The sequence below is a fragment of the Ammospiza nelsoni genome, chromosome 21 (assembly GCF_027579445.1).
Source record: "Ammospiza nelsoni isolate bAmmNel1 chromosome 21, bAmmNel1.pri, whole genome shotgun sequence".
Taxonomy (NCBI): domain Eukaryota; kingdom Metazoa; phylum Chordata; class Aves; order Passeriformes; family Passerellidae; genus Ammospiza; species Ammospiza nelsoni.
This window is the reverse complement of record NC_080653.1, coordinates 9453080-9476606: the sequence shown is the minus strand read 5'-3', so window position 1 is coordinate 9476606 and position 23527 is coordinate 9453080. Positions and strand designations below refer to the sequence as shown.

General features: G+C 45.4%; 1 protein-coding gene across 1 annotated transcript in view; it reads right to left on the bottom strand.

The window, feature by feature from the left end:
- The window catches only part of MED13 (mediator complex subunit 13), a 54396-nt gene extending 37479 nt beyond the window's left edge, over positions 1 to 16917 (bottom strand). Inside the window, exons 1-3 of the mRNA XM_059486770.1 lie at positions 15481 to 16917; positions 13439 to 13673; positions 3948 to 4116 (exon numbers count right to left, since the gene is read on the bottom strand). Coding sequence (XP_059342753.1) covers positions 3948 to 4116; positions 13439 to 13673; positions 15481 to 15546 — 470 coding nt within the window. The 5' untranslated portion in view covers positions 15547 to 16917. The remainder of the gene's footprint in view (positions 1 to 3947; positions 4117 to 13438; positions 13674 to 15480) is intronic.
- Between the last annotated feature and the right edge of the window lie 6610 nt (positions 16918 to 23527).

Here is a 23527-nt window from a genome sequence, read left to right as displayed (position 1 = left end):
AGACCCCAGCACACACCCCCTGCCTCAGGGAGCTGCTCCAGCCCTGCCCTGTCGAGAAACAGGAGTGGAACCAGCAGATTGAAACCCTCAGAGAGTTTCCCCAGGCAGGGTGATGCTGAACTGTAACACCAACTTCTCTTCTTTTTGGTTTCATACTAAATAATCTGTGTCTCATCCAACTACACTTCCTCCACCTTCACACTTTCATATCCAAACTCATAATCCTACCTGAAACCACTTTCAAATCTTTGTAAAAAATGTTTACTATATTCAAAGAATCTCTATCCTAGAAAAAACTTTTTAAAATTCAATTACTAAATAGTTTAATTAATCTTTAACCCTAAAGTTTATACTCATAACTACTATTCTTTGAAACCTCATTTAAAAAGGTGTTTAAAAAATTCACGAATTCAAATTTAAACTATAACCAAACTCTACCCAAATAAGACAGTTCCAAGTTATGAACTTGTTCTCAGAGATGAGATTCCAGCCATCCCTGAGTGTCCCTTTGCTCAGTGCTGCTGGAGCTGGGAGGGAAGAGCAGCTCAGGGTTGGTGACTGCACAGGGCACAGCTGAGGGGTTCCTGCTCCCACAGCTCAAGTGTTAACAGATCCCATATAATAGAGGTATTTTAATGAGTTTATTTGTTTAGGAGTCACATATTACAGTTCTGAGTGTTCACTCTGTCTCATTCTGATTTCCCTGCTCAGCACCACACCAGTGCCAATTATGAACGTTCAGGACTTTCCTTTAAAATTCAAGTGTACAATGCCACGGAATTTTTATTTTAATATAACCTTACACGAGGAGAAAAAGGCCAGCAGAGCAAGAGGCAGGAAGGCAGGGCTGCTGGAGAAGCTGTCCTCACAGCCCAACACCTACCAGGAATCCCAGCCTCCCTCCTGGCTGTGCCACCACCGCTATTGTTGGGAGAGCAAGCACAGAAAATCTCCCTTCTGGAAGCACAGGCTTGCAAACAGAACTGGGAAAAATCCAGATGGGATCAGCTGCACATGAAAGGAACAGCTCTGTGTGCACATCCTTCACAGGGACAGGCAGGGACACAGGGGGGTCCTGCAGCTCACCCAGCACAGCCAGGGCAAGGAGTCACCTCCACTCCAAGGGCACTGCCTGCTCCACTGCCACACACGTTCCTTGGAACTGAAGATTTCCAGCAAGAAAAAGCAACCTGACTGAAATGTGCAGCTGTAAAACACAGGGAACAACTCTCTGGAGTGGCTGGCCAAGCCTCAAAGTGCAGGGTGAGATAAATGATGATCCAAAGCACACTGGTGGCAAACTTCACATCCCCAGGATACCAAATTACCTCAGATCACACAGGCACAGGAATTCCTTCCCAGGACACCAAATTACCTCAGATCACACAGGCACAGGAATTCCTTCCCAGGTTTCTGAACCTTAATGCAAAGGACAGTCCCAAAGACAGCAGAGTGACATGGGATGAAAGACAAAAATTCAGCTTCAAAACTGATTCTTCAGATCTGTGCATCAATACTCACTAACACAAAAGGGGCTGTTTGGGATTTAGTTGGGTTTTTAATTAAGTCAGCCACATCTACAAAAAATTATAAACTTTGTAAAGGTTTGGCTGATTAAATGGATCCTAAGGAATGAAAACCATGCAGAAGTTGTATTAAGGTTTAGTTTTTGTTAGTTTTAGAGCAGCTGGCTGGTAGGAGATGTATCAGCACCCCAGGTGCAACACTCAGAGCTTTTTCCAGGCTGGCTGCAGGTCCCTGTGTGTGGGGTTTGCTGCAGGGTCACGTTGAACTTTGGCCATGACAGAAATGTTCATTTTGCTCAGGAGTGTTTGGAGCTACAGAGGCAGCACACAGCACCCATGGCAGGGTTTGGTTCTCTCCCACAGCCTGAACTGAGCCCTCTAAGAGCCCAACTTTGCTGAGAGCAGAGAGGATCCCAATTCTGGACATTCCTGGGAGGGATGAGCCAAATTTGCCACGAGAGCACACATCTGTTCACCATTCCCCACTTCATTCCAGAAAAGCCAGGGCTCAGAGCATCACATGGCACTGAGCTATCTGGTAGGAAATACTGACATTTCTCAACAATAAAATATTTTACACAGATCTGTCAAAGCTATTTACATATTTCTCCTGTAGTTCTGGGTTACATATGATGAAATTGTGTGAGTAAGCACACAATTCCTTCAGTTATTTTCATCAAGCACGCTGACATTCTGACCTTCTTCAAAAAAGAATCAGAGCCTCCAAATTAAACAAACACTGCTATTTTATTTTAAAAGCTTTCATCAGCTTTTCCAGCTGCTCTAGAGAGCTTTATAGAATTACTCCAAGAGAATCCAGGACATAACCAATGCTGGTTTTAAATGGCAATTTGGTCAACCAGTTCCTCAAAGGAGGAAAGCCCAGACTGTGCCAACCCAATATTGGCCAAAATAGTTAAAAGTAAACTCTTTCCTCTTGATTTATAGCAGAAAAAATGGATGGACAAGGACACCCCAGAGAGGAAACATTTGCCCTGACCAGGGTGGAGAAAGAAATGCCTGGAACTAAAGGACAAGTTTATACATAAATTAAAAGCAGCAGTTCACAACTACTAATAGAAACACACACAAACATGTGCTTCTGCTTCTTTTGCTCCAAAACAGCTTCTCAATTTCTTTCAAGTTTAAATTTATTGCAGAAGATGCCAACAATGGCCAACTCCACACCCAACAAGCAAAGCCACTGATCTCAAAATTTCCTGCATGCAAGATTTAACACATCCATAGACACATACACACACATTAAAAAAAAAAAAAAAAAAAAAAAGCCACACAAAAAATCCCATCATCTAAGCTTTAAATTACTTTGGATTTTAAAAGCTGATTTGGGAACAGCGATTAAACTTGTTCCAGCTAACCTAGTTTTTATTCATTTCATTATTTATTGCTAGGCAACATAGACCGTGTCAAACCACGTTAGAACCATGAGAAGAAGTCCTTCCAATTTAGATCAAAAATTCTCTCCTCCCCCCAGCATGGAGGCCACATGGATCCTTTCAACAGCAGCATTCCCAGACAGCAGAACCATCCTTGTTCTGACCAGGAGCTGACATTGCAAACTCTCAGCATCTCCCATGGGATGCCATTTAGCCAAAGCTCAGCTGGGAGCTCTCCATGATGAGTCTTTGGTGTCAGCAAGCACAACTAGCTCCTGTCACCTGCAGGGCCAGGGCAGGTGCACCTTCATAAGGTCCTTCATTCAGGACCTTAAAGAAAGGTACCTTCATTTAGGACCTTAAAGACAAGGTATCTTCATTCAGGACCTTAAAGGTAAGATACCTTCAGTCAGGCCCTTAAAGATGAGATACCTTCCTTCAGGACCTTGAAAAAGATGAGATACCTTCCTTCAGGACCTTAAAAAATATGAAATCTCTTCATTCAGGACCTTGAAAAATACGAGACACCTTCATTCAGGACCTTAAAAAATATGAGATACCTTCCTTCAGGACCTTAAAGATGAGATACCTTCATTCAGGACCTTAAAAAAGGTACCTTCATGCAGGTCCTTAAAGGTAAGATACCTTCATGCAGGACCATAAAGATGAGACACCTTCATTCAGGTATATTTTTCTTCCTACCTTCATTCAGGTATCTTTTTCTTCCTCTCTGGAAGACTCTACCTTCTTTCCCAACACCCATTGTCCATGGTTTGGACATGGGTACCAGAAGGGATTCTGAAGTCATGGGTACAGCACAGAGGAGATTATTTTCCATGTTTAGCATTACTTCCTTTCATCTTAAGAAACTTTTGAAGAACTCCAAAAAAGCCGCAAAATAAGAAAGAGCAGAGACCCAGGCTCCAGAATAAATCACCCACAGGAGCCTCTTCATCAAACCTTTCTTCTAGCACAAAGAACAAACCCTCCAGCTTCTCCAAGAGAGCACAGTGAAGGCTCCTACCTCTTGTTGATGGGTTTCTCATCCTTCTCGTAGGGCTTGACGAACCAGCGGCCGATGCGCACGAAGTTCCTGTTCATGAGGCAGCGCTCCAGCAGGTTGTGCACGGCCTTGAAGAGCAGCGTGCGGCACTCGTAGGACAGCCCGTTCTCCCACACCCCATCCTCCTCCTCTGCAAGGCACAGGGGAAACAGAAATCACCTTTTATCCCATCCTGTCACGGCACACACGTCACAACAGCCTCTTCTCTCCCACAAGGCTTTCAGAGATATTCACGGCACGACCAAAGCCAGCCTGTGGGGCTCAGATAACTCCGCTCACTTTGTGATGGAGCTGCTAAAAGTGATCAGCTGGAAAAATATCTCATCCCCCACAGGGAAAGAAGATTTCAACAGTTGTTTGTACACAAAGGAAACAAGTGGCAGCAGCGTGTTGTGTATTGCAGGCTGCAGGAGCGCTGTGGGATCTGTCTGTGAGGTGTTTTGGGGAGTCTGGGTTACTCATCCTGCAGGATTGGTGACAATTAGGCTTAAAAATAAGTTTATCAAAACCAGACTTAATATATCCTGGTGTCTTTGAGTGGCATTGACTGAAGAAAGCCAGGAATAAAAGTCAGCAATCAACTGACCGTCAATGATAATGAAAAATACTCAGATTCAGAATTTTGGTCAGAGCAACCTGATTCTCCTCACAAGACTCAAAACTGTCAATTTTCTCTTTAATTCAACATTAAAAATGAAGATATTTAAGCAGCCTGGCCCTGCTTTCTGATGTACAGAGAGAAAAATCAGCAAGACCATGCCCAGCTCCTGCCAATGGGATTCTGCAGTCAAACACTGACACCTTCTGTGCCCACAATCAAACACAGGCACACAAGCCAAGGTGATTTGCCAAATAGAAAAGTGAGATTTGTGACAAGGAGCTGCAACTTCTTGCACCACTGTGGCTCTTGCTCAGTGTCTGAACAGGGTCTAGAGGCCCTGAAAGCACAAGCACAGCTCCAAAGAGCTGCACTGGCACTGCATTCCCTCACCCAGGTAAAACAAGGCACATCTGGGAGTCCCTGGGTGTCTCCCAGGACATATCTGATATCATTCATCCCAACAACACTAACAGGAGGATAATAATAATATTAGAATATAATAAAGCCTGAGATACTGCCCTTAAATCCCTGGCACTCATATCTTGCCTTTCTGGCTCTAATTCCTGGTATTTTGTGGTTCACATCTACCCCTCAGGATGTGCTCTGCTCTCCTTGGACTAACCCAGCAGAGTTACTCTGCAGATGCCATTGCTCTGTACTCCAGGCAGCAGAGAGAGGAGAAGCTTGGCTGACATAGATAAGGAGACATTTTTACTCCAGTCTCTGGATAGTCATGGAACAATTTAGGTCAGGGGGGACCTGTGGAGGTCGTTGCTCCAAGCTCCCACAGAGCCCAGGTGGGAACAGGTTCTCCTCTGTCCCAGCCCTGTCCCTGCACATCCCCAGGGCTGGAGCCAGCTCTGAGCAGCTCTGTGCCTGCTCCCCTCTCCCTCACACACAATTTTGCTTCCCCTGCTTTGCTCCATGGTCAGAAAACCTCACAACACAGGCAAATCCTTGCATTTAAATCCCCCTTGGAAATAAACCCCTTCACCTTTCTCTGGAAGCCACTTACAAGCTTAAAAGGTTGCAATATTATTAACTAAAGTCTTGATATCCTTACATTAGAGAGCGTCTAGAAAGCCACTCACCTCAGAGTTTTAGTTAGGAAAAACCTTACAGATTATTACAATAAACAATATTTATGACAGAGATGCCAGAGAAGGGAATTTCAATACTACTGGAACCAAAACATGGTGAGCATGTTTGTATTTTGGTATATTCCACACAGGGAAAAGTTCATTTCCACACAAGGCCGGTATTGTGAGTAAAAGAAAGTCACTCCCAGGAACTCTGAGGGACAGAAAAAGAGTAAACAAACCTGCCCCATCATTTACAAAAGAGGAGGTGTGCATCATTACAGATTAATCACTCCACGAAATAATTTTCTGGGAAAGACAAGGCAAAACAAGGAGCAGCATTTCCCAAAGCAGAGACCTCACCACAAAGTTTCCCACCCCACCACCCTACTACTCCAGCGCTGGAGTGGAGCAAAAACTTGTTTTTAAAAACTGTAAAGCTACAAGATAACACAGTAACTCACTGCAGCAACATCACACATGGCTCTGGTAACAAAAAGCAACAAAAGTCCAAAGTCAAAGGGTGTGAGGTGGCCGTGCCAAGCTCGGGGGGCGCTCCCCAGCTGCAGCCCTGGGGGTGCCCAGCGCTGCCCTGGCCCCGCTCAGCTCAGCAGAGCAAACATTAACTCCTGCGCTGGCTCACCGTGGACTTTAGCTGCACAATAAACTCCTCACCATCTCAAAGGTTACACTCTTGGTTTGTACACATCCAGCAATCGTTCCAAGAACATCCAGGAGCTTCCAGAAGACTGAATGGAAGGAGCTAATTCCAGTTTTTATGCCTAATTTTGTTTTGGCATATTACAGATTTCATAGGATTCAGGAAATCTCTGGGTTGGAAGAGACCTTTAAGATCATTGAGTCCAACCCAGCACTTCACTGAGAGCCAAATCCAGGCTTGTTTTAAACCCACCCAGGGATGGGGACTCCACCACCTCCTCAGGCAGCCATTCCAGAATTTATCATCCTTTCTGTAAGAAACTTTTTCCCAATATCCAGCCTAAATTTCCCTTGGTGCACCTTGAGGCTGTGTCCTGTGGTTCTGCCAGTGCTGCCTGGTGTGGCAATGCCATGGATGATTGTAGGGATACTGAAATAACACAAATCTTGTGTTTTGGTGCTCACACAAAGGAGATGTTTCCATTCTCTGTAGCCAGGTGCTCCATTTAGGATGGATGAAGCTCCATTCAGGACCACCAAGCTATGATCAAGTTCCCAAGCAAGGACTTGCCCCAGGATGTAATTCTTGAATGCTCTCCTCCCTTAGGTTATTGCAGAACCAGAGAGCTCTCAGCTGAGTGTGTTACGTGGAGAAAGTGCAAGGTCTGAGATGGAAATCACAATTAAAACTCCAATTTTTGCTCACCAGACCACTGCTCTGAGTGAGGCACACCTTGCCACAGAAAGGGAAGGTAGAAGAAGCTGTCAGCTCAAGAAACCCTCACTTCAGAACATTATTCAAATTCATGCAAAAAAGCCAGCAGTAAGTGTTCTCTGACTTTCTGAAGTCTATTTAGTCCTTCCCCTCCCCCTGTTTTAGTGGTGGAGAGAAGCAAACATGACATCTGCTCACATCTGCCAACTATTTTTCTTCTTAATTCTAATTGTTGTTTCTCGACATGAGAAAACCCCTCCCACTTAATAGAAATTGTACACAGCAAACCATTCATTACAGGAGGGGGAGAGGAAGAGGCACTTTGGTCCTTTCGTTTTTCTTAAACAATAAATCCAAATGTTCCATCTGATAATGCTAACAAACCAAAAGAAGTTGCTGACTCATTTTTCAAAAGGTGCTAAGCCACAATTTCACTTTGGACAAGTGTTATCCACAGAAGAGCTCTGGCAAGCTGAAGGTTACAAGTGCTTCATTTCTGATGAGTTCTCTCAGCTGCCCAAAGCACTCAGCTCTTCCCCAGCACACTTATTTTTATGTCAATTTATGCTCATATCCCACTGCTCCCTCTCTCTTTATATCACATATTAGACAGAGTTTTCCTCAAATGAAGCTAAAAATGATCAGGGAATGAGGAATTCATGGAAACAATGGCCAGGAAAAAGCAATTTGCATACTACACATAAACAAACTTTATCAGTCAGCACCTTCTCAATGTTACCAATTTTATTGGAGGCCTTCAGAAGTTTTATGTTCTCCTTTCCATTCTTCCCACAGCTCACCTGAACCAGCAAAGTTCATTTTACTGATTGTGCCATTCTGTTTGTGTGGTGTAAAGAGTAAAGAAAAAATTTGGAGCACCCTCCAAATATAAAACTCCTGTAATTTTAGTGAATTCTGAATAAGGAGTATCATTAAATATTAAAATATCATTTATGTCAGGTTTTTAAAGCTTATTGTTTTTCATAGATATTTAGTAAAATTTACTAATCAAGGATTTCTAAGAAGTAATACATATATGGAGATAAATCTATATTGCACAGATAAATATACAGCCTTGAAAATGATATTTTTGTCAAGACTTAAAACATGAATTTCCCTCCTTCCTTTAGCACACAGCACACCAGTAAACACCAGTTCTTCCACAGGCTGAGTGTTTATCACACCATTAACAATGAATTCTAAAATAAACTGTGCAAAGAAACACAGCCTCCACTTTGGAGTACAGTTCCCCCCAATTATTTCAATTACACAGGGGAAAAATCCATTCTTTCATATCAGGAGTGAGACTTTTCTTTTGGAAGCATTTCTCACCTCACAGGCTCCTTTTTTGCCTTTATATGACTGTGCCAGTTATAAAAACACTGACACACACCTGATTTATACAATTAAACTTCCTATATAAACCCCAGATTCCAAGGGAAGTAAATAAACAGAGTCATGTGCACAATATTGTAATGATATGACAAACACTTGGAGTAGAAGTTTTCCATTTAAAACCCCAGATTTTTAAATTAAAATACTTTAAACTGCTCAAAGCAAGAATTACCCAGCAAAGCTACTGAAATTCTGTTTTGAGGGCCTGAAACAAGTGAGAAGCAAAGAAAAAAAGGAAAACAATACAATTTTAAAATACCAGTGTAAGAATCTGAGTAAGACAGCTGAAGTTTGTTGCTCTTAGAGTGGTGTCTGTTATCTACACTCACTGAACAGAATCTGAATCCCAGACTCTGGGCACCCAAACTGTCCAAAATCCCACAGTGAGAACACTCAGCTCCATTCCAGGTTGCTTTTTGTGCTGCTTGGCCTTTGCCAGTGTCACACAGGGGTTTTATGCTCTCTACCCAGCAGAATCTTCCCTAAATCCTGACAATTCAAAGCAGAACCTCTCTGTAAGAGTGTAGCCATGGCAGTTTGTAAGGATAACAAGGTAACTGCTCTCCCTCTCCATTTGCAGGTGTAAATTTGGCTACAAGCCACAAGAAAAACTGAAAAACTTCCCAGCTAAAGGATCCCATACCCTCCATCACACTGGGTAATTCCACACTCAGGTAGATGTGGCAGTGCAAGTGAAATATTTCAGTGTTCTGCTGTATCCAGGTGGTTTTGCACGTGCCATTGTACACACAACCAACACGACCCCGTGCCAAACCCTCATTCCCTGCCTGTGACAAAGCATTTTCACCTGACTCCACTGATGTTTCACGTGCATGGTGGTCAGGGAAAGATGGGGAGGGAAAGTTAAATCTTGTCACCTTTGAGCTCACAGCCAGACACAGAAGTTTGATAAAACTGCCTCAGTAATTTTTGCATAATGCTTATCAGCACTTTTGCTTAAGTGGCTCCATCTCTAACATGGAGGACTGAGGAAATGCTGAAGCATCAATGCAGCAGGAACACTTGGAAAGCCTCTGCTGCCTGCCTCAGAACACACAGATCCTGCCCAGCCTCGGGGCTGCAGCTCACCCTGCTCACACCAGGTGCACAATGGTGTAAAAGCATCCTTTCCCCTTTTTGTTGGGTTTTTGTTGGTATTTTTTGTAGGAGTTAAATGATCTTAGGGAGCAATTGTTATTTTAAAAAGGCATCACTGGCTGAACTCTTTTCCAAGCTGCCTTTGCCAACTCCTTGCAACTGGCAGGGTTTGCAGCCCCTTGGAATGGGAACTGGCTCATCCTCTGCTTTCCATTGTCCTGGAGCAGTGAGACACTCAGTGCTGACATCAGCACAACCTCACTGCATTTTTGGGGACAGGGATTTGATCTAGAATGCACATGCATTGAAAACCACACAGCACATATCAGTCTGTGCTGCCATGACTGTTTGCACCAGACAAACACCAGGATTCTCCCCAGCTCTCCTCCAGCCACCATTATTTTTATACATTTCCCCCTCACAGAAGCATGAGCAAGATTGTTCAGCAAACAAAAACTGATTATCTTGATATATGACAGACAACTCTTTAATTTTTAAAGTAAATTAGCCAAATTTAATAGACACCAGAATGAAAAAGATACATCTTGCAGCTCACCATTTAAGAGATGCAATTTGAAGGTCAAAGCCATATAGCAGCATTCCCCTATCCCAGCATTAATCAAATTGTAACCATTTCCTTGGGACTATGTCTTGTACATAATTCATACCCCACTGTTCTCAGGTTTAAAATCATCTACTGCCAATTTAAAAGAAAATAATCCAAGAGCAGAAGAAGCCACATGAAAATAAGAAAGAACCTTTCTAATAAAATAACTGCTGATCAGAGCTGTGAGAGACCATTGCCTGCTGAAATTGGAAGAGATGTCCTACTTTAGGGTTTGAGTTGCAAGAATTACTATAATCAAGCCTCACTGTCAGAACAAAAACATAACCTTTGAGGTTGTTAGAGGCTAAAATAACATTTCACTAACTTCTGTCTGCCTCTAGCTACGTTGGGATAGAAACAGAGCTCTGGTTTTTGGCTGTATGTACAGTAAGTAGGTTCCTAGGGAAGGGAAAAATATAAATGATTGAGTGAAGTCAATATTCCTGATCAATCAGCATCTCTGAACAAGTCTCCTTTTGACATGCCCCGAGGCAACAACAATCCCTGACCATCAACAAGACACTTATCCAAGGCTTGCACTGAGAACCCTGACACAGCCACGAGCAGGATTCAAACGTGACTCCAGGGCACAGAGTGAACTTGCAGAATGTGCAGCTGAACACAGAGATAGCATTTATTTCTCCAATCTGATATGCAAAGATGTACATTCCCAACCCTGCATCCCCTGCTGAAGGCATCTTGGGAAGGGGACAAAAGGGAAGCTGACATATTTCAAATCCCCCGGGGCTGATAACCAAGATGTGTTCCAGTCACTGAACACCCATTGTTCACTGAAACTGCACATCACCAAAAATTCAGAAACTGTCAAAATACCAACCTGTCCTGAGCAGGCAGAGTTTCAGAGCAAAGGGAGCAGAATCAGAGTTATTAATGTGGCTCTGGCAGATTTCTAACCAGGGGTCTCTCAAGGGCCACTTCTCCAGGAGAAATCTGTCCAAAGACACTAAGGGACAAACTGCTCCCACATTCCTCCCTGTCCCCATCCTGCAGGACAATCCTTCACCCATCCAGCAGCAAACTTCCAAATGAGGCAGCACCTCAGCCTCCAGCAGCAAACAATTTCCAATCAATTTTGCAGGTAACAAGCCTGTGCTAAGAAGTCATTTATCATTCCCATTGAAAATGTAACAAGCAGTCATTGGGAGAACAAGGCAGTGTGAATTACCAGGAGAAATTGTCCACCGATGAAAAAATCCATTAGGCTACGACAAAGGTCAGATAACATTGTTTGGGTTCAGCCATAATTCTCTCTTCTGTGAGATCCACGTGAAGATTTTGTGTAACAGCAAAGAGAAAAAGTGCAGCTGTGGGCACCCCCCAGCTGTGATGCACAGGAGGATCTATCCCAGCTCCTGGCACCAGAGCCTCACACACAAATTCTCTTTTTCATTCCAGGAGGACAAAACCTCTGCAGTGTCAGACACAGCTGCAGGTGACAGCCTGAGGAGCAGCAGCATTGCACACAACACGTGTGGAACAGCTCTGGGGAAGCACAGGCACCCACAGGTGACCTGAACCAAGAAAATACCCAAAGACATGGCTGGGAGACTCTAATCCTGCCCTATCTCTGCCTTATACCCTAAGAGAGGTTAAGAGTTGGTAATTCCCTGGGATGATACCTGCTTATCTACCTGTGCAAAAGGGGAATTCTGGACAAGCACAAACAAGGGGCTGAGCTGGAACTGCAGCTACAAACCACTGCTGTTTCCAAATGTCCCTCTGTGATAAATCACCAGCAGACAGATTCAAGAAGTGGCAAAGAAAGTTGCTCAAACAAATAATTTTAGTGGTTAGGCAGCACAAAATTGCACTTTCCAAATGGCTTAAATTTCACTGGATTTCCCACTCTAAATGTGTTTGTCTCAATTTAATCCCACAGCACACAAAATTCACACAGGTCCTTCCACACAAGTGCTGGTCTTGGCTCAGGGCAGGCCCAGGCCAAAACCACCCAGCACTGGGTCCAAGTTACATCTCAGGCACACAAAGGATGTTCCCTGCAGGTCACAACTGAGGTTATTTATAGGTCATAATAAGGAAGCCTCCAATGCACTAAAATATCAAGCAAACTCCAGTGTAAGTGCCATTTAAAATGCAAAGTTTGTAGTTCCAGGACAGACAGGAATAGGAGCAACAGCCCAATCTTTGAAGTCAACTATTCAAAGAAATAAACATCATTTCAGTGCGTCAATTGTTTTTCAGATCACAGTATTTTTGTATGAAAATTCCACACATTATTAAATTGTTTCAAGTCAACTTCCTCAGTGGCACTTTAAACTCCTGTTTGTTCTCCAGCTTATCCACACACACACACACACACAGAGAGGCAGCATTAACAATTTCTGGTTACCAGGTCACCAAACCTTGGGCTCATTTTACACTTCAGTAATCTGAATGCTGTACATTATTTGAAAGGAAATTAGAGTGATGTGTTTGTTGGGGTTTTTTTTCCCTCAAATTAGTTGAGTCTCACCTTTAGACTCACCCAATTTAAATATCTAACTTCGTCACCTTGCTGATAAGCAGCTGGAACCATCTACGTGGGGAATTGAGCTCAACAAGCAAACAGTTCCTAAGGAAGGTGCCAAATTTGAAGTACAACATTATTGAGAAATACAAATATTGTCAGTCTTTCAAAAGGCTGGGTTTGAAAGCAGGTTCAGGGCACCAGGAAAAGTGGGGGAGAGGAATCATAAAAACAAAAAGGTTTACAGATTTTGCATGGAAACAGCTGGTTAGCTCCTGGTGCCTCCTTCTGAGGGCTTCTCACTGATGGTGTGAATTCCAACCAAGACAACTCCAAAAAGCTCAAGAGCTGCCCAGACCTCTACACTTCTTATTACATAATAAAATGAGCTTTACCATTTGAATTTGAAAATTCTAATTGCCCAAACAAAAGGGATCTTATCAAAACATGTTTAAGACATCACTTGTGAATCACAGGCACAGCTTTCAGCACAGCTTTCTCATGAAGAAGCTGCCAAAACTCATAGGCTTGTGTTTTGTTTCTTTCAAGGGAACAAGTGGGGACCAAAAATCCAAAAATCCCTTGTTTCTGAAAAATCCAGCAGTCCAAGGGGGAGAGCAGATGGTTGCAGTAATTTGGTGAGGGTTACACCAACAAATTCATCTTTTCTGGAGATAACACTCCACCTGGTGCAGGTGTCGGAAACGAGCCCTGAGTAGCAGCGAGCTAAGAATGTACAGATCCTTCCAGTGACCAAAGAACGTACAGATCCTTCCAGTGACCAGAGGAAGGTGCCAGCAAGCTCCTACCTGAGAGATCATGATGGATCAGGTCAGCAAAGTTGGGGTCATCCCCCCACCAGAATATCCAGAGCTCCCTGCGGCCGGGCCGCTGGTCGCGGCGCCAGACGCTGAGCACGTCGGCCTTGAGGCAGCGGCTGAAGCTGCTCAGGATGGGATCCTCCTCCGTCACCGGGAACAGGATGGGGGCAGACGTTGGGCCCTGCCACACGTAACGCTTCCATTTAATGCCAGTCAGATCAGCCTGCAGGGAGAAAAGGGCTGTCAGAGTGCAGGCACGTCCACAGCGAGCACATCCGCACGCGGGGACAGGGATCCGAGAAAGGGATCCCCCAGGATTTCGCGGAACTGCGTTGGTTGCTTGGTTCTGTGTGTGCTTTAGGATCCCTGGGTGTTCCCAGTTTAATAACTGCAGGAAAGCAAGAGCTGTTTGTTTTCACTGCAGCTTTAAGGGTACACAGAGAAAAAGCAGATTTGATTTAAAGTAAAAGAGTGAAAGACGAGTGAGTAATGTTATTATTCACAGACTGACACAGTCCAATCTCCTAAACACTTGCCTTAGCAAAGAACATCTTTCTTTTTGCTTACTTATGCATACACTGCCTTTTCCATCCAAGATTACTCCATGGAAATAGGTGATACAGTAAATCACACGTTCTTCCAGCCATCTACCACTTGGGAAAATTTCACAAGTTTCTCCATGGCAAAAAAATTCTGTCTCTCCCCCAGGAAATCTCTCGTCTTCACTGATTTTACCAGGAGCTATCATACTTTTCATTCCTCACACCACATTTCAATGATTTAAATCCTCGTTTTATCATTCAATTATATGTTAGACCTGCAACCACGCTGATAATGATCCACTAAACCCCTTCCTAGGCAAAAATTAATTTGGCTTTACACAGGGAAAGAGCCACTACCATGTGTAACAGGAAGCACACAATTCCTGGATTATCTCCACCACAACACCAAGTTTTAGCACTCAGTTTTTTCACTCCAGCACAGGCACCTTAAGGCAGGTAGGGGAGGCATTGCCCCGGGTTCTCTTTGGGAAGGCAGAGCCAGGCAGGCTGGCATTTGCTAAGAAGTTACTATTTTTTGTCTTCCCAATATGACAACACACAAAAGATTACTGCAACATTTAAACCTAACATGGCAGCCTCCCTACCTTCAGCAGGAGAGCAATTTAGATGAAAGGTTGTCTGCAACAGTTGCTACTTCAGAAAGACTTTCAGATTTAAAATTGTACTATTAATCTGGAGCTGCAGGCCTGATGCAGGCTGCAGACACAGTCAGGCCGCCCGGATTCCCCTCCATCCAAAAATATGAGTGCCACAGATTGGCACAGGATTGTTGTAACAATCTCTAGGATCATAAATATCAGGCAGACAGCTAAGATTAGCTCATTTGCATTAAAAGCTGATGAAACAGCTCAGCACAGACACCAAAAAATTGCATCACAGTCCAGTTACATCGAATTTACTCTTGGAGCTACCAAAATTCAACAATATGAACCGTTTGATATTTGGGTTTAAAAAAAAGACTACAAAATGGTGCACACCAAAACACAAGACAGGCAGGGCATCACCAGAATAAAAACAAGCAGGGAAAGGGATCCGTGTAAAAGCGAGGAAGAAGGGGAGGATTCGCCGGGGATGTCACGAGTGAGGAGGGAAAAGAGAAAGTTCCCCGAGATGTGGGGCCGGGAGCAGCAGCAGCTCCGAGAAACACCAGGCTCAGAGGCAGGGGCAGGGGAGAAAGGAGGAAAAGTTGGAAGGCACGGAAAGGGAAGGAAAAGGCGAGTTCCAGGGAGGCTGCTATCCAGGAAGAAAGCGGAGGGAGGGGCGAGGCGAGACAGACAGCGATGGAGGGGAACCAGAGGGGCATGGGAGAGTTGGCTGCTCCAGGCAGGGCCTACTCCGAGGGCTCATCCAGCAGAAGCTCCGCTAAAAATGGCTGCTTTGCTTCCACTGCCCCTTCCCCCTCCCCCGGAGCTCCCAGCCCTTCCCTCGGTGGCCCCGGGCGGCTGCGAGCCGGGGGCCGACACTCACCAGGCAGAAGAGGTTGGAATGGCAATCCTCCAGGCTGGCCCCGTTCGGCACGAAGCAGGAACTCATCCTCACAGCCACAACCCACACGCCATTATCCCACAGCCTCCGACAAGAAAGAAAGAGACAGACAGAGAGAGAGAGAGAGAGAGAGGGAGAGAGGGAGAGACAGACAGCGAGAGGGAAAGGGGGAGGGGGGCTCTGCACACGCACAAATAATAATACAATTAAATAAGGGATTTACAGACACACGCACGCGAAATAGTGGCAGGGGGAATAACCCGCGAGGAGAGACAGAGAGGTGGGGGGGGGGAAATATATTTTAAAAAATATAAAATAAAAAATTAAAGAGGAACTCAGAACGTTTTCTCGTCTTCTGGAGCTCAATCGGGGGTGTAAAGCCGCCGTGGAAGGGGAGAACAGAAAGAGGGAGGTGGTAAGTAATCCAACGACGGGAGATTAAGATCAAAATCCTCCCTGTTCCTCTTGTCTTCTCGTTCGCATAAGGAGGGGAGGGAGAGGAGGTAAGGTGAAGGGGTAATTGATCCAACAAGAGAATAAAAATGGGGTAATTAATCCAGGGGGCTAGGGGTAAAAATCAGTTGACATCCCTCCTTCCTCTCTTCTCAGATGCCAAGCAAGAGAAGCAGGAAAAAATAAATAATCCAGCGGGGGCAATTAATCCAGAACCCCCCCTCCTCTTCCTCCTGTTCCTTTAGTCATCAGATGAGAAAGGGGCAAATTGTGGAATGACTGGGAAGGATTGGACGTGGGAGAGAGAAAAATCCAGGCTCGTCTCTTCGGAGTCCGAGGGCAACAGGGTGTGGGGGGGTCAGATTCTTCTCCCCTGCTCCAAAAATATTCCAAATAAATTAAAATTTAAAATCATAAAAACAAACTTCAGGGGCCAGAAGCAAGGCCAGTCTGAAGAATTCGTAAAGGCAGAGCAAGAAAAATTTCCTGGGGTGTACCCCAAAAAAAACATCTGCGGGGGCAGGGGAGGGGGGAAGGTATTCCTTGAGAGAGAAAGGCCGCAAAAGTCTCCTTAGTAGCCCAGCGGGGGATTAAATTCCCGTGTGGAAACCCCCCCTCCCCAAAACGAAATACTCTTCGCAGCGAGGGCGAAACCAAAATATCCTCCGCTGGGTAAAAATTCCTTCCGTGGGGAAAGGAGGGAGGGGGAGAAGGGTGGAAGGAGGAAATTGCGGGTGACCCTCGAAGTCTCTTCGGGGAAGGATGGAGGAGTCTCCGGGAGGCCGATCCCCAGCCTTTTCGGGGGAGGAGGAGGACGCGGTAAATCGCAGAGTGTCTTCGGGGAGCCTGGTTCTCCCCAGCTGTCCTCGGGGGCCGGGGGACCCCGCAAAGTCTCTTCGGGGGAAGCGGAGCCCTCACGGCGGGCAGGGGGACACGACCCCCGCCAGAGCCCGGGGGGGGCGGCGAGGCAGGGAGGGACCAGCTCAGCTGCGAGGCCGGTCCTTCAAAAATAAAGGGGAAAAAAAAAAGAAAGAAAGAAAAAAAAAAAAAAAAAAAAAAAAAAACAAACAAACAACAAAACAGGGGAAGAAAAAAAAAAAAAAAAGCGCGAGGGGGGGGAATATAAAAAACGATCGTCTTCGGCCGGAGCGGTCTGTGCCGGGGGGGCGGGGGAGCCCCGAGACCGCTCGCTCTCCTCAGGTGCGGGTCCCCGCGGGGGCGGTGGGCGGAGGGCCCCCTCCCCGAGGCTCCTGGGCAGGGCGGGGAGGCGGCGGCCGAGCCCCGGGCTCTGCTCAGCCCGAAGGGGTCGGAGCCCCGCAATTCCCGGCGCCGCCGACACACAGGGACGCGGCGGCCGCCGCCGCTGCTGCCGCTGGCGGAGTCGGTGCCGCGAAGCCCCCGCCGGCGCGTCGCCTCCCCTCAGCGGTGCCTCTGTCGGCGGCTGCCCGGCCGCGGCATCCTGTGGCGGCGGGAGCCTCAGCGCGGGTCCCCCATGGCCGGAGCGGGAGCGGATCCGGCTCCCGGGTAATTCCGAGACCCTTTTTCTTTAATGGCGGCCACAGGGACGGCGGTCGGGGCCCCCCTGCCGCGCTCCCATTGGCCGCCGCGCCGTCACGTGGGCGCGCACCGCCATGGCCGCCGGCGCCGCTGGGGGAAGGCGGGTGCGGCGGCGGCGCGCGGCCGCCAGGGGCGTCCGGGGCGCTGCGGAGCCCCCGCCTTGCTCGTTGGGCCGGCGCCATCTAGCGGCTGGGCCTGGAGGCGGCGCGGAGGCGGGGCCGCGGGTTCGAGTCCCGCTCCCGCTGGGCCCGCGGCCCCCGGGATGGTGGGGATGGCTCGGGGTGGAAGGAGCGCGGTGGGACAGCCAGGAGCACAGGATCATGTCTGGGATATTGCCACGAGAGAGGCTCCGCAACCTCTCTGGGTAAAGTGCCCCTTGGATAAGTTCTTCCCCATGTTCAGGTGGAGCTCCCTGGGCATCAGTTCGTGCCCGCTGTGCCATGTCCCGGCAGCACGCAGCAGAGCCTGGCGAGTCTTTTGGCAACCCCATTTCGGTATTTACACCCTTCCCTAATCCCTGCTGGGGCTCCCATCCATTCCAGGGCTGATCCCGGTGTGGGCCATAAGGGCTGGACTCAGCGATCCCTGTGGAAATCCTGGGATTCTGTGCCCAGCCCGGGGCACCTCTGGTCAGGCCGGGCCAAAGTCCGGGCACAGAGTGTGCCCCAGCTCAGGAACACTTGCCTTGGCTCCCCTGCCACAGCTTCCACCCCTTGGCAGAGCATTCCCGAGATCTGCACAGAGCAAATTCCAGAGTGAGGAGCTCGGAGCCTTTTTGAAAAGATAGGCAAGAATTGTGAAAGCTGACTTTAATATTTAATGCAAGCATTAATGCTCTCACCAGTCCCACAGACAGCCTCTCTGCCAAAGCAGAGCCCAACTCCAAACCCATTTTTTTCCATCCATGCCCGGATCCATATTGTGCAGTTCAAGAGGATGAAGTAGGTGGCTTCTCTGTTACTACATGCACAGATTTGCAGAAGGACTGTGAGATTATTCAGAATTAAGATGCTACAGTGACAGTGAAAGCTATTTTTAAGAGATGTTTGGAAAGTGTATGCATCTTACTAATCCTCTCATATTACACATTCATTTTCTAGGCAATGCCTTGCATGTAAAACGGAAAATTTTGAATTACTATATGCAGAATTTTTACTGCAGCGTTCGAGTGAAAACACAAACCAGTGTAAAGCACCTAAAGTAAAAGAAAGCCCTGAATGTCTCAGCTAACCTGACATTCACATTAAAATATATGTTCATGCAACAGCAGCACGTTGATCACAACTATGCAACACGATGATGTTTCAAAGGCCCTGCAAATTATTTCAGGACTCCTGAACAAGACGAGCGACAACCTTCTGCAAATGTCTTGATAGAGTAGGAGGAAAGAAGGACACTCTATAAATAAACTTATATGATAAGTTAAAAAAAAGAAGTGAGGCTAGATATATTCACCAAGAGAAACTTTGAAGATTTACTCACACTGAGCCTATTTTTGTATGCCAGTGTAGGCAAGCAAGATTCTTCTTTTCATCTAAATAGAAGCGGAGTATTTTTAAACGCAGGAGATTCATTCCCTCAGTGCTCATGGCAGCACGGCAGCTGGGGCCGGAGCCGGGATGCGGGGGGAGGGCTCCGGGGGAAGCAAACCCCTTTCCAAGGGGAACAGATGGTTTTCCCCGGGCTGGCTGCAGCCCAGGGCTGCCAGGAGCATTCCTGGGTGCCCAGGGCCAGCCCCGGCCCCTCGGGAGTCCCTGGGCACCCCGATGGCCCTGGGGAGAGGCTCTCGAGTCACTCCTCCCCTCGGAGAAACGTGAAAGACATCGGGGAAAGCAGGATTCTGCATTAAGCGCATGAAAGCTGGTTTGGGTTTGTCACTAAGAGGGAAGAGAATCCCTTGGTAAAAGGGATTTGTTAGATTTGGATGTCCAGGACAATGGCTCTTGCAAGTCTGGACTGATTTCAGGATAATTTTCCCATTTCTTTTCCCTCAAAGAGCACAGCTCAGTGTCTGGAAGAGAGGATTAGTGTCTAACACTGGGGTTGGTGTGGCTGCACCTCCAGCTTTGAGGACCTCAGCCCACTTCTCTTCACAAAGCATTTTGGGATCCGGTTCATCAGTCCTGACACATCCATCACAACAAATCCTTCTGTAGCACCCCAGCACAAGTGCAGAGCATCCAGTAAACCTAAACCCAGGATAAGGAGCTGATAAAATATCCACCAAAGAGGGAAGCAAGCTAACACTTCAATTGGGGAATTTTGAACTCCAGTTCCTCCTGGCTCAGAACCTTGCAGCTTTCCCAATTCCATGTCCAGAGCAGCAAGACACAATGGAGAGCAGTCACATCCATGGCTGGTGAATTCTGCACCTGAGACACTGCTGCCCTTTGTACTCTTTGGGAAATAAAACAGAGAGGAGGCAGATTAAAAAAGCATTGAGGAAAAAATGCTGTTGAAAATGTGCTTTGTTTTGTAGATAGGTTCTTATAGAGTTCTCATCTCTGCAACTTCCAGAAGTGCATTAAGCTGCATAATTAGCATCTGTCACATGAAGCTTTTTCCTTCCCTCTTCCTCTCCCTAGAGGGAACCTGCATAAAGAAATTCTAATATAAATTTTAGTATCTACTCTGCACAGTGCAATCATATTAGGAAAGCTACAGGCAAGTCAGTTTGTGCTCAGTCTAAGGCTTATCTTTGTGTAATAGAAACTTTACCAATTTTTTTTTTTTAAATGTTGCTGATCCAATTTAAAAATTAACCAGTCTCTTGGAAAGACACCAGGGGTGGGGAGAGATGGTCCCCATTGCATCAGATTTAAACCAGTGGAATTGCCAGGAATTAAATTGTCAGGTATTAAATCCCTACAATTTCACATGGAAACTTCCAGCCAAAAGGAGTAAGGGCTGGGTGATTTCCTCTTCTAGTCAAAGCATTTATTTTGAAAGGAATATTTATATTTTTAAAACATCTAAACAAAGCAGGAGTTCATGTTGCTTTGTCCTTCACATCAAGAGATTCTCCACTGCTGAATGTAAAAGTCAATGGATTACAGCATCTCCTGGTGAATCTCTGCAGGCAAAAGAAGATGCTGCCTTTTAGAAATAAAGATGAAATAGAAATAAATGCAGCTTAACAATAGCAACATGACAAACAACTCTATTATTCAGCCTCTGATTTCCATTCAGACTCCTCATTTTTTGAAGTATTTCTTTTCTACTTAATTATTCCAAGAAAATTGAGATTATAGGATTGAACATACTGCCAACAACCTGAGGTATGGAGTGCAGAGTGAGTGCTTAAACTTCAGCTGCAGAGGTGGTAATTATTGTAATTGGCGCATGTGAAGCAAATATATCAAGTAGTGTAGAGTTCAAACTCGTGCCAGTCAGTCTCCAGTTGGCACCAACATTTCTGTCAGGAGGATACAGAGGTCTCAGCAGGACTTATTACTGGCAACTCTTCAACACTTCTCTTCTCCAAATGGTTTCAAGGGGATTTGGGTGGGAAGAAAGATAATTTTTAACAAATTAAACTACCTACAAATGGCGAGCTGCCCAGAGCCACCTAGTCTGCCTTAGTCACTACTACCAAACCATTTAAAAAAAGAAGATTAAAAATATCACTGCTGGCAAAATTGCCTACCTGGCTTTAACAACTTCATCAGATCCCTGCAAAATTACCCAAACATGTGCAGTACACCATGCTACAAGTGAGTGTAAAATATGTCCAGAGTAAAAGGTAGAGCAGAATATTCACTCAGTGTGTGTTTCTCAGAAAACAACCTCAAGTTACCAGAATCCAAATATCCCTATAAGGACATGTCCTATAGTTTAAAAAAAAAAAATTAAAATCAGTTCTTAATTGAAATTTAGAAGGATTAGGAGGAATGGTGATTTCCCATTAGTATTTATCTCCCAGCATTTGGAAGGTGCAAATCAGAGCTCAGCTCTGCACTCTGAGCTCTCCCAGGAGCCTCTGCCCTGTGCCAGATTGATGTCCAGCTGCTTTGTTTAGACCTTGCTAAAATGCCTCTTTCTAATGGTGGATTTGTCATTTCTAGCAGAGGTCTCCAAGAGAAGATTTGAGTTTAATGCACAGCAATAAAAAGAGGAATATGAGAATTCTTGCTCTCTTTAGTGTCAGCTTTGGTTAAGACATATGAATGCACATGAATAGTCTTGTCAGAATCTCTGGGGCTACTGACATTCAAGATCTAACATATTATTACTTCTGACCAGAACATTAGCTGCTGTGCAGGAAGGAGAAGGGAAAGAGGAGAAAGGGATAATGACAGGACCACTCCCTAATCAGACAGAAATTGTTATGGATTTCTCTGGCTGGAAATCTCTGAACAGAACTTTTCTGCTGTGAAAATACAATGCTCACCTTCTCCAACCTGATTGTAGAGCCTCTTTAAAATCTGCAACAGGAAAAACAAAAACCAGCATCTTTTAATGCCTGATCTTGCTCATTTTACTCATGGAAAGGATCCTAATTAACCTATAAATAATGACTGTACAACCAAGTATTACATCCTTGTAAAGGACATGTGCTAAGGAAGGCTTGAGCATTTTAAGCTGCTGACTCTGTTTTTTACCATTCCTTTGAATCACTATTTTCAGATACAAATAAGCTAATTAATTTAGTTAAAATGAGGTAAATTTCATTCCAATCTCAGCATATATCAAATCTGGACACCGCTACCATGGAAAGATTTGTTCACCAGAGGCAAAAACCTTCCAATGTCCTCCTGGCTGAATAAAAATGTATTTCAGATATTTTTAGTTGTTATTGTTTGTAATTCATTTCTAAAGTAATTGAAAATATCCAGATATTGGTTTAATCATTATTTTTGTGCTCTGAAATTTGAGCTGAAGGAGGACAACCAAAGGGAACACCCTGCCCTTTGTGAAACCACCTTGAGAATCCATTCAGGAGCTCCAGCACATCAGACAAAGGCCTGGATTTGTTTGGAGCAATAAATGATAGAGGCCTTTACATATTTGAAGTGCAACAGATGGTCCTGCAAGGAGAACAGAATGACTGGCAGACAGCACTTCGTTAGAGGGGCTTGGAATGTCTTCAGCAATTACACAGGCAGTGTTTTGGGGGGAAGCCCTGTCATCTCTGGGATTCTTCCCATGGAAATTGCTGTGATTTCCTTGTTGAGATGCTAAAAAATGGTATCTGCTAAAACCCAGGCAGGGAACTGGAAAAGGGAGCACCTTTGGCCCTCCCAAGGCTGCTCAAGATGAGGCTTCACCTGAGAAGAGAGATAGGAGTAGAAAAATAATTAAATCAGCATGAAGGCGAAAGAACTTTGGGCACATAACTGTGAAACTGTAAATCCACGGCCAAGTATTCCATGGAAGTGTAATTCAGGAAAAAAGCCAAGGTTTAGCACAAGGTCCAGCAGGCTTTCAGAAATTGGGAAGTCTATAGGTACAACAGGCAGAATATAAAGGGGAAAACACCCAAAATACCTGAATTACTGAATAAGAACCTCCTTTCTCTGGGAAACTGGTGATTTTTGAGGAGTCCTCCTCCACATGAAACACTGTGGCTGCAGTTCTTCAGGGCAGGGGAAAGGGAGTTTTTTGAGGCTGTCCATTCTTTCCATTTTCACAGACAATCTACTTCACAAGCCAGCAATTAATAACTACAATTTCAAAGCAAGAGCAATAAAATGCTGATTTTCTTCTGTAGATATAGCTTAGAACAATTTAACTCCCATCTCCCCCATCGCTGTCATTCCAGGATTAATCTGTTCCAAAACCTTCCCCACCAAATCCACTTGGAGTAAAATTTTCTGTGGCAACACAGGCACAAGAACAAACGTGTCCTTTCCCAATGTAACTTAAATGTTGATGGAATCATAACTGCATTACTCCCTCTCCAATTAGCAGCAGCATTCTTTATGTTTGCTTACGAAGCGTGAACCGTTCGCTTGTCACTACAAAGACCTTCTGTGGAGGACCTAAAAATACAGCCCCAGCAATTAAAATGACAACAACA